This window comes from Leptosomus discolor, chromosome 10, assembly GCF_034619465.1.
Source record: "Leptosomus discolor isolate bLepDis1 chromosome 10, bLepDis1.hap2, whole genome shotgun sequence".
Classification (NCBI taxonomy): domain Eukaryota; kingdom Metazoa; phylum Chordata; class Aves; order Leptosomiformes; family Leptosomidae; genus Leptosomus; species Leptosomus discolor.
The window spans coordinates 18795247-18806877 of NC_141400.1; the positions used below are offsets into that span (position 1 = coordinate 18795247).

At 44.1% G+C, this 11631-nt stretch overlaps 1 protein-coding gene across 1 annotated transcript; it reads left to right on the forward strand.

The window, feature by feature from the left end:
• Nucleotides 1-1063: 1063 nt before the first annotated feature.
• Nucleotides 1064-8243, forward strand: C10H5orf15 (chromosome 10 C5orf15 homolog). The gene is made up of 3 exons (XM_086470978.1): nt 1064-1163; nt 4245-4849; nt 6553-8243. Exons 1-3 carry the CDS (start codon nt 1064-1066, stop codon nt 6682-6684), a joined length of 837 nt encoding a protein of 278 aa, XP_086327104.1. The 3' UTR covers nt 6685-8243.
• The last annotated feature ends 3388 nt before the right edge of the window (nt 8244-11631 follow it).

Here is an 11631-nt window from a genome sequence, read left to right on the forward strand (position 1 = left end):
GGAGAAGACAGGGTGAAGTGACTCGTTTATCTTTCTTCATTGCAGAATTCACTAAGTGGAATTACCTTTCTATAAACAAATAGGTGCGAGCAATGAACAGTTATCAGTTGGGATAAATTTCAGTGGCTTTTCATTAAGACTTTGTATTTTTTTCATATGGAAGCAATCGACGTGGGTGGCGTGCAGATGGCAAGAGGCTGTGGTAGAGGAGGATGTGCCTGCTGAGGCAACAGCATTACGACATTGTCAGACTGCAGATCCGCCTCAGCAACAGCCTGCAGCTTGTGCAATACTTCCCTCTTATCACAAGCTATTCCTCAGAAGTCACTCCTATGCCTTATCTCAAATATTTAACCTAACGTTCCTGGCAGCAGCAGTCCCCTTCACCATCAGACAAATCACGTGCAACCAGCTTGCAGTGATGTAGCAAATGCTCAAAATGAATTTATGTTCCTGTACTCTGTGCGTGTCCTGTGTTCTCTCAGTGACCCCGTAAACCTTGGGGCTCCTTGCTCTCGGTTTTCTCATGCTCGAGGTATCTGTGTTTCAGGGTTTTTTCCTGCCCCGATCTGCTTCAAGGCTTCCTCAGGGCTTGGAATGCCTCACTTGGGGTGAGAACAGGAAAGCATTTTTCCATAAATAGATCTAATTCTGTACAGATCACAAAGCCCTCTCAGGGGCATGATTGGCTTTGTGGGGAGGGTCCAACCCCTAACATCAAACTCCGTCGGCAGGAAGGAGGAGGAAAACCCCTATTTTCTGCCAGGCGGCCGCACACGCTCCCAACATCGCTGGGCCCCGCCTGCTCGGGCCTCTCTCTGCGGCCCTGGCACCGCCAAGGCCGCCCGTCCTGCCGCTACACCCCGGGCCCCGGCCCGGGCAGCCTCGCTCCCCTCAGCCCCTGCGCGGCGCCTTCCCGCCCAAGCGCATGCGCGACCGCTTCGCCGGCGGCGCGCAGGCTTTCCTCCCTCCCGCGCAGGCGCCGTGCCCGCCCCCCCCCCCACCCGCGCGGCGCCCGGGGAGGGCGGTGCCATCGCCACGTCCGTGGAGGCTGCCCGGGAAGATGGCGGCCGCCGGTGAGAGCGGTGTCCCGGCGGGCCGCGCTCTGTGCCTCCTGCTGCTCTGCGGCTGGGCCCTGGCGGCCCGCGGCCAGAACGCCTCCGGTGAGCACCGCGGGGGGGCGGCTGGCTGGCTGGCTGGCTGGGGGGGGGCGGGCTGGAGGCGCTCCGCGGCCGCCCCGCCGGTCTTTTACCGGACTCGTCTTCAGCGCTTTTGGGCCTCAAGGTCTCTGCGGCTGCCGGCGGCGCCCGCCCGCCGCCCTCGCCGCCGGTAGGCCGCCCTGCCCGCGTCGGTTGTGCGCGGGGGCTGCCGGTGGGGCGCGCCTCGGGGCGGGAACCGGCCTCGGCCGGGCTTTCTCTGGCCTTTTGGAGAGAGCTGGTCGCAGGCAGCGGCGGGGGTGAGCGCTGGGGGGAGAAGGGGCGCAGGGAAAGGGCTGCTCCCCCGGCGGGTGTGCGTGAGACTGTCTCGCCAGGGGTTCACCTTGTTTTACTGCCGTGAAGATCAGTTTAGCCGATTACTTCACTCGTCCGGCTTTATATTTTCTTCTAATGATTCTAGTTGGGTGCCTTTTTTTAGCCTCTTTCACCTCCCCGAGAGTAAGTCGATGTTATTCTGCAAGTTCACTCCTAGTGAAGTCCGTTTTCTTTCTCCCAATTCCTTTCAAGCTACAGACCAGCTGTAACCAAATGCCAGTGAGAAAAACATCTTCCAAGTGCAGTGAGCTCCTCTTTGTTTTAGGCGGAGGATCAGTTGGGTGGTGAAGAGGAAGGGAATTCTTGAAAGCAATGAAGGAGCTCTTTTGAGCTGGCAGGTCCTTTCATGCTCGTCAGTCAGTATAGCCAGACCAGCTCTGTTCATGTTGCCCCTCACCTGGTCTGATGGGTGGGCGGTAATGAAGGAAGAGGTTCAGGGTGTGGGACAGAAACCTGCAGGAAACCGAGAGTTTGTAAGTTCAAAAATCATGGAACAACTTGCTTTCTAAAAAGTTAAGTTTTCCTGGAAGTGAATTTTGACCCTGTGAGATGGTTTTATGTACAGTGTTTACTAAGAGGGCTGTGGTGCGAGTTCTGTGACCGTGATTGAACATGAGTATCTGTTTCTGAAGCTGAGGCATCTCTGGAGTCCAGGCACTACATCTAACATCATCTGACAGTGTTGTGTAACTGTAAACAGTGCAACCACCGTTTATAATGCCAAATAGTTGTGGGTAGATATCATGAATCAATTGTGGTGTAGTTGCTAAACTTGCTACTCCTATTAAAACAAAAAAATAACTTCTTTTAGCAATAATAGGGAATTATTCTTTCTCACTGAAGCTGTGGCATTAGCTGTTGGGAGTCCCTTGAATTTAAGCATATATGCTTCTAAAACTTTGATGTTAAAATGAGTTTAATAATAACTTGAAGTGTAAGGGTAGATGCAGTATAGTTCTATAGGAAAAATGTGCTTGTTTGTGTTTCAAACAATTTAGCTGTTACTCTCTAATACTTTTTGTCTGTTTGGTAAGGGTAGCAGTAAGGTCTGCTTACCTCACTCATAACATGCCAGCCGGCTATAAAGATGAGACTCTCTTGCAGTGCCTCTCCTCGTGTTTATCTCCACGTATGCAATTAGCTAGCTTGAATCCTGAGGGGATCTTAAGAATTCCCTAAACTTGTCCTGTACAAGAACTGAACAAGTTAATGTTGGTATAATTTGGCCCAGTAGTTTCTTCAACAACAGCGAGTGTGTTAAATGTGGAGTGTTTGACTTTGAACTTTAGCAGGGAGGCACCATAATGTCGAGTTCATGTGGGATTAGTTGAGTCTTCTCTTTTTTATAGTTGGTTAAAGAGCACTTCGTACTGGAAAAGTGTACCAGGTAAACAAGAAGTCTGTTGTAGCTGATCCTCTGTAAATGTACCTGTTTCATGAATAATGTGATTCAGTATCCCCTGTATAACATCTTACTTATGAGTAATTTGACACAAGCAGTTGGTTGAATGCTTCATTTTTAGAATCTGTAACTTTCCAGTGAACCAGGAAGCTCCTTGGGAGTGCTTAATGAGAGTATTGTTACTTTTTTAAAATAAAAAATGAAAAAATCGTTTGGCATGCCAAAACGCAAGGCAAGTATGGTTCCACTATTTAAATGATGATGTGTACTGAAAGCCTAAAATGCGTTCTTAATTTTTAAGGTGCCTTCTGATTTGCATCTGGAAGCGGTGTGCTGTAAACATGAGTAGTTTGCTCTTTGCTATTTTTTTTTTAGCATTAAACCCCTGTTGGCTATTTATAAACTCCCTCTGCATCTTTTTTTACCTTCCTTTTGGTAGAGGAGAGGGATGATGGGCCCTGCATGTGCTTTTAATGCTCACCTTGTTTTTTATCTAGTTCTGCAAAGCTGTCTGGCATTAGAGAGATTATGGATTTGCCTGGGGGTGCACTGTGCATGTAGCGCCGTTGCTGGCTGACTTCATTATAATAATTTGCGGCTGACAAAAGGCTCTCCTGCAGGAGCACATGCAGTCAGGTTGTCCTTTCTTCAGCTTTCTTCTTTAAGCTGTGCTTCAGTAGTTTCATTCAAGGTAGCATAAGGTTGGGCATCTTTTTCTGTGTCTACATATTCAATAAAAATAAGTGCCTGGGAAGAGATGCTACAACCTGTGTCCTGACCGAAGGAGACATACAGCTTGTTCTCCTTTTTTTGTTGGTAAAATATACAATGGCGAAAGATTAAAAAACTTTTAACTGCAGGAAAAGCTTTGCTGAGAACTTCTTCCTCTGGAGACCTCAGCAAATTCTGTGAGTGAGAGTTTGATGATGGAGAAAATCCTAGTCATGTATGATTCTCCAAGACACTGTAAATCAGTGGGAGGGAGGACACGTCTGCGAAGTTCTAAGCCTGGAAAATACACACACTGGATTTTTTCAGGGACTCTGGCATATTAGTCTAGAAAGCATGTGCTTCCAAGCTCTTAGTTCCTGTCCCACTCAAGACTTCTCTGTTGAAGTTGCCAAAGTGCAGGAGTGTGTATTTCTGCATATGAATTCTAAAAAGTTTGCAGTGCGAATTACGCCCTGTTTGTCATATGATTTCTTGTCTGTAAAGTAAATGCCTTGCAATAATTGTCACTTGTAGCTGGAGTATCCCAAGAGAAGTTGGTGCCTTCTGCTTAATGTTGGCTCTTTGTCATCTTTTCTCAGATTCTGTCAAAGTGGAGGTGCTTCACAGAAATACTTCTTTTAGAAGTGAGAATGAAACGCTAAGTAGATCCCAAAATCTGACAGGCAGCTTGCAGAGAATAACCTCAACAAAAAAGGAGGTGAAGCCAACAACAGCTAAAACCAATTCGGTGACTGCAGTGAAACCATCGACAGCAAAAGGGGATTCTCCGACGTATGTGCTCTCTCGGGCGGTGACTGCTAGTCCGGTGTCTCAAATGGATGTTGATGCTTCTGAAGACACTAAAATTGAGGAAGAGGATCTCCTCACGGGTTTGAAAGACACGCTAAATAGTTCACCACCCCTCATAAAAGAAACTATGGAGTCAGATGTAGGAGATGACTATGGTCCTTATGAAATGACAGCGAATTCCAGATACAACCCAGACCTTCTAGAACTGCCAGATGATGATGACTCTGACGCCATCAGTAATTACAATGAGGAGATCAAGACCCTTGATGAGAAGATAAAAGATGTTTCTGTCACAGGGTTGGAAGAAGAAGAAGACAGCCATTTCTTTTTTCATCTGGTTGTAGTTGCCTTCTTAGTAGCTGTTGTTTATGTCACTTACCATAATAAGAGGAAGGTACGTATGCTGTGAAGGGTTGAGAGGAGCAGCTTTGGAATTTCAACTGGAGTTGCGTTGCCTTGTACGCTTTTTTAAGAGCAACTTGGCTTTTTGGAGAATGAAATCTTTGACTGCTTGGTCCTGTTGTGATACTAATACGCAGATCATTACTGTCATTTTTATCTGCACAATGAAAATGAACTTGAATCAGACATTTTAGATTAGAAAATCAGTTAATTGATAACGTCAGTAATCCATCAGTTGGTTAGTGGACACTGGCAGTGTACAACACGAGTTCTATAAATGAGACCTGAGCCGAGTTGACCGAAGGTGGTCGATTAACTGATTTTATTTCCGCACAGGTTTATGAACAGTAAATTCAGGGAAATTTAATCCCCAATGGCATGGGAATGCTCTTGTTACAACTGTCATAGTCCTCATAATAAGTATTCACTTTAAGGTGGTCTTTAACTCATAGATATTCTGTGGGCTTAACTACAAACTTTTAGGCAATGTTTAACACTCTTTCCAGTTCTACATAGAGAAGCTCAAAGTTGGTGTATTCAGGTAACTGTTTCTTCAGTATGAACTGATTATCTCAAAAGTAGCCTGAGTAGTGTTATTTCAAAATACATTGCTAGCAGAGAAAATGAACTCCAGCCCAGCCAGACCCAGTACAGATGCATGCACGAATTTACAATTAAATCGTAGCTTATTTTTTAGGTACGAGGAAAATTTGGTGTTTGTCCTTGTAGAGAACCCTGATTTGGTTGAGGATTTGGACGACTCTGAAAAGAACACAGCTAAAAAACCCCCAGACTTCTGCTTTACATGCAATGGCATATCTGGAATGTGCGTTGCTAAGTCTTCATGGGAGAAAATGTTGGCCTTGCATTTGAAAATTTAACTTTGAGGGAGATTCAAATAAGTGATAAAAGATTCCTTGTCTTTGCTACCTAAGTGAAATAATGCTTGTAGTATCATGTGGGTAATTGAGAAGCTGTCTGTTGATGTTACTTTTGAGCATGTAGAACTAATTTTAGGAATAGAAAATACACTAGTACCTTAAGTGCATACATAGTGGCATGTATTTATGCGAGACAACACTCAAATTGGTTTAGATTCTCCTTTTTCTTTCCCTGTGTCCACTTACACCGTCCCGTTTCCCCTTTTGCCGCTGCAGCTGCCCTGTCCAGTAAAGTGAATTCTTGGGTGAAGATAACAGACATTTAAAAACCTGATTGAGCGCTTTGATTTAGCAAACAGCCTCTCTGACTGCTTTGCCGACCCTGCGAAGGGGCACTGAGCTGTGATGCAGAAACAGTTTGTCAAATTCCATCATTGCTGCTTCCGTTGCCTTTGTTTCAGCACGGATAACACAGTTATTTCTAACAAGGGTGAAATGCCAGAACAGGGAGGATGAATAAGCCAACGAGTGTCACCGTCTGGGCATAGTTGAGTAGCCTGTGGATGGGGTACAGGCGTGTCTTTACCGCAGGGGTTATGGGTTGAATGTCGTGGTTTGGCCAAACGGCAGCTGAGGTTGCCGCTGAGCGACGGGGTGGCCAGGATGGTGTGGAGATGGCTGCCTGCTGGTGCCGTGTCCTGCAGCAGCAGTGATGCCAGCGCCAGGACCCAGGGGGAGGCCTGTGGTGTCGGTAGAGCTGTTGAGCTGTCTGTCAAAACCAGCCTTGTGTCAGCTGGCTGCTTTTTTCTTTCAGATCTTCTTGTTGGTCCAGAGCCGAAGATGGAGGGACGGCCTGTGCTCTCGGACGGTAGAATATCATCGCTTAGATCAAAACGTGAACGAAGCAATGCCTTCCCTGAAAATAACTAATGACTATGTCTTTTGAAAGCACTGTGATTTGAGTTTCCTGAACTTAGCACTCTTTGCCTGCCTAGTCATGTAATGATATTCAGGTATCCTAAATATGCTGCTTGTACTGAAATGAGATGTACTCTCTTTGACCTGGGTGGTTTTGAGATTAAATCTCATGGAAGATCAAGGGCGTGATACATCTGTTTGCTACTTTGGTCAGGTTTTATATCAACTGTAAAGATACAGAGTTTAATAATTAGTGCTCTTTCCATTTGTTAAGCATCGCCCTTTCAGTCTAGAGCAATCTTAACAGTGGTAATACAAAAAATAAGCATAAAATATTTTTGGTCTAATAAATTAATGACTTTGGCATCACTAAATCAAATTAATGATCTCTTTGCAAATCACTTATGTGGCTCATAAATCCCACTAAATTTCAAACTTAAAATATAATTACTTTTTTCTAGGCTTAAATCCGGATGCTGCAAATCTTTCATGTTGGGTTTGGTTTTTTTTGGCTCTGTTTTCTTGTTGCATAATTTGATCCTATTTTAAGCAGAATAGCTAGCATGGCCATTTCTATATGTGTTCATGCAGTAAATAATTTAAAAATAATTATGTATAATCCATTTTATTTCAGAAGTTATATACCATATATTTCTTTAAAATGTTCAAGATCTTTGTGAAGGTATGCAGCTTCTTGACTGTCCAGTTTTTTTTGCTAATGGTATTTATGACTATTTCATTATCTTTGTAATAAATGAATGGGAAATAAACCTTGTTGAATAATCTTACTAAAATGTAGATAGTTGCCAGGCTTTCAATACATCAAAGCTTTCTGTTGAATTTTAAGACAGTTGGGAAACAGTTATGGGGTTTGCTATATTATAAATGGGAGAGGCCTGAAAAATGTAAGAATAATTTATTTTATTGTAATTCTGACCCAGGTAACAGGCAGATGAAAGTAACAGTGTGTGGGGCTGCCAGTCTGTGGACAGCACGCTAATTTTTGACAAACATTTACGCATTAATGTAAATCAAGTTACTGGTACAGTAGATTTTTTTTTTTACCTTTTTTACTTCCATTATTTATGTTTTCATGAGTTGTAAAATATAAAATCTCAGTTTTCTGTACATTTTCTTTGTGATTTAGTTTTCAAACTGGTAAATATGTAAATAACGGTGGATCAGAACGCCATGATCAATGACTTGGTATTCAAGTAGTTATGTGACATTTTGAAAAGATCACCTTTGCCGCTGTTGGCGTGAGGAGGCTGAAGGCACGACACTGTCTTAGGAACGAAGTGCTGAAAGCTCCAAATCCTACTGTTAAATGCGTTCTTTTCATAACCATGAGAAGTAAAGCACAAACAAAATATCCCAAAACTCTTTTCTTGCAGTAATTTTTATCGTATTTGGACTTGTATCACTTAGTATTTTGAATAAGGTTTTTAAAATAAATGACAATGATAAGTTTGTGTGGTTTATCTGACCTGCTTTAAATGGAGCTTGCGTGTGCTTGAAGTGGGGCAACAGGTTCAAAACCATCTTTTCTGTTACTAATTAAACTGGCTCTGCAGGGCGTGTATGGAATTTTGTTTCACACATCTGTTAAATGGTGTATAGGCTTAAATGAAATCTTCTGAGCTGTAGGAATTCATAAAATCATTCACTAGTGATTTTTTTACCTAAGTTGTGTCATTAGTAATTCTCGTGGAAGATACTTGAAACTCCCACCTGACCGTGCCCACATTAAGGCGTAACAACCCCGCTGGGGACAAGATCCGCAGGGAAAGCTGTGGCTTTGCAAAGCTCCTTTAGGATGTTTAAACGTTGGAACTGGAGAGGGGGAGGCTGATGTTTTTGCACCTGAGAAATTCAGTAGCTTTCTCCTTAAATAACGTCTGTAAAGTGAATTTGGCTGTAGAGAGCAGGATGTTCACACGTTGCAGAACACTTGGGTTTCCTTTCAGTCCCCCAGGCCCTGTGCAGGTCCCCTTGTGATGTACCCACGTGCCTCCTGACTGCACCGAAATGCGGCGATACTTGCGTTTCATTCCAAATCTTATTTTCTCTTGAGCCGAGCCGGTGAATTGGGCCATCAAGGCAGATACTACGTTTTCAGCCACCTGACTGACTGCGATTGCTAGACTAGTGTTTTAAAACATGTAGAAAAAGAACATTGATGTAAATTAGTAGAACTCAGATAAGGCAAATTTTGTTGATTTCTGGCATTCATAGATGTGTTACCTTATTCCATCTTGGATATCTTCCAAAGCTCTTGGAGTTCAACTGGCTGAGTCAAACCAATCTAAATGTTTTTCTTCCAGGCTTCCTGAATGCAGAACAGTCTCCTCTTTAAGACTCTACGTTAATATATTGGTGGAAAAATCTCGCGTTGCCTTGCGCTCCCTCCCTCAAATTGTTTGTCCTTGTGAAAAGACTGTCTGTAGGGAGAGAAATTTATTACCTTTCCAGCTTTTGAGCTGTTCCTTCCAACAAACCCACTCTTGTAAAACACTGTAACTGTTGCTGGAGGAGGAGCGGGCACTGCTAGCAGCAGGATTGCTTTTAGCCAAACTGTCAAAGGCCTAATGTCAACTCGATTGCTAAACCCGCTTCTTGGCAGCTTGTTTTGCAGCCATCACGTTTTAAAATGCTCTTACCTTTAGCTGGGCTCTGACAATCCGTGTCCTGCACATTAGCATTCATTAGGTGCACCGAGCAGTATTGGGGCCTAATGGACTGCAACTGGCTCGGGCTGAACTGCAAATGTTAATAAATTCTCTTCTGAAAAGTCCATTTAGCTGTCTTCTCTGAAGATGCTCTTGCGTGAGGTTACCTTAGAGGAGAAAATCATATCTTGAGCCTTTTGCTCTTGGTAGTCATAGCGGTGCTGAGATGTTTTGAGTTGGGTAACATACGTGAGGTCGTGAAATCACGGCTCGCCCGCCTGTCTCCTCTAGCGGAGTGCAGCTTTGCGTCGCTCCAAGCACATGGGATGGGCGGTTGTTCTTTGCTCACTAGCTATTGTGCGCATCTTCTATCTCACAAGTAAGAAAAATTCCTTTTAAATATTTATACAAATGTTTTCCTTAATAAGGCTCTTTACTAGTGGTGCTAAGGGCAGCTTATTCAAATGTTTTTAAATTTGCTGGGAATTAACATGGATTTGAAACCCTTGAAGCTCTTTAAACAGTGGGTTTCATTTGGGGAATTGTCTAAATAGATTCTCTTCTAGGATGCTCATGTATTTTAAGCACTTGGGGCAAATCTTGCTCGGTAAGGTTGACACAGATTGTAGCAAGTTGCCCCAAGAGACAGGTTTGATCATACCAAAAGCAGAAAGTTTGTGGCTGCATCTAAGCAAATTTAGATAATGATGTTTGGGGAATATCACGATTCTTAAAACCTGTCTGCTGCTCCGGCGTTCAGCTGCTAATGGCAGCGTAACGCAGAGGCTGCGGCACCAATTAGCCCTGCTCATTTGTGTCCTGAAGAGGCGAAGGCTAAATAATCGGCTTGTTACCCACAGCATCTTGCCGTTGGTGGCCTGTACGTGCTCACCTTCGCTTGTAGCAAGGTAAAACCAGGAAGAAAGTTAGAAAATAGCGAGCGGTCGCCTCCGCCCTGGCTAACGCCCCTGCTGACTCGCTTCTGCGGCGTGCCCGTGTGCCGCCGTCGTCGTGGCGCTGCAGAAAAGAACCCGTGCCCTTGTACAGACGGCGGATTTGAAATGCACACGGGGACTTCGACTTTTTTTCAAGGCTGTTTTTTCATCCGCAATAACCCTTGGATTGTTGCCTGAATGGGGGAAGTGCCTCGCTGAGTTGACTTGGGTACTTGACACGCTGTTTCCTTGTGTTGCCGATGAAAAGGGAAAGGTTTCTCGTGATCCAGTTTTAGAAGGACTCCAGCAGCACCGTGAGTGTGGAGCGTATGTCACCCGTTGTGCAATAAAAGAGCCGTTCGCTGATGAGGTAATCAGGATTGAACTACTGTTTTTTAATTTCTTTAACTGAATTTGCTTGTGGAAAATTAAGAGCAGGCAATCAAAAATTCATAAAGTGCTGAGATCAAATAGCGGAAAAAACAAGCAGATTTATGTCAGATCTTACCAACAAGAAATGTCTTGATGAGTGAAGAAAGGAAACTTTCTCACATTAAGGTGAATTATGACTTCCATCAGTATTCTGATAAAAGGAATAAAATATTCCTGAGGAGCTTTCTGATTAAACTCAAGATGAAAGTTGAAGCTCTATTTATGTAGGTTCTCGTTAGTGGTTGAGTTTTATGAAATGAGGAAAGAAATAATGAATAGGATAGTTTAAACAAATGATACATTTCACTTTTACTATCCAGGAGATCAGGTATTTTAAAATATTTATAGTTTAATTTTCATTTAGCACCAGCACATATTATTCAGCTAAGTCAACTGTCCTTGGCTGCTGCTCAGTTGTACACAGGGTGAATAGGGGAAGGTTTATCTGAGCAGGGTGGTTTGAGTTATGGGAGATTAATTCGCAATGTGGGGATGAAAAATGTGATGGCTCTTAAATAAATTTAAATGCTACAGAAATAATAGAAAGGGGAAAGGGATATTTCTGTGGCTCTAACACATACTATTAGAAGGAGAAGGGGGTGCTCTTCCAGCTGTAACTCTGGCTTGGGAAATCTTTGCTTAGTTTCTAAAAGGAGCAGCACAGCTGCAGGCCAAGGTGGGTGAACCGTTGGTCAGGGGTTTTCCAAGTCGTGGTCAGTTCAGGAGAGAGACCTGCGATCAGCCACAGCGGGTGAGTTGATGAGCTTTTATTGTCTGTGAAAAGCTGAGCAGAGGGTAATCTGGTTGTCAGCTGGTCCTCGCTTGGGCCTCAATTTTGTGCCTAAATCTCGAGGCAGCGATGCTGCCCAGGGCTGGAGGGGAGGAGGGTGGTGTGATCCAGCAGCTGGTCTGGCTCTGGAAGGGAAGGGGCAGCTCCTC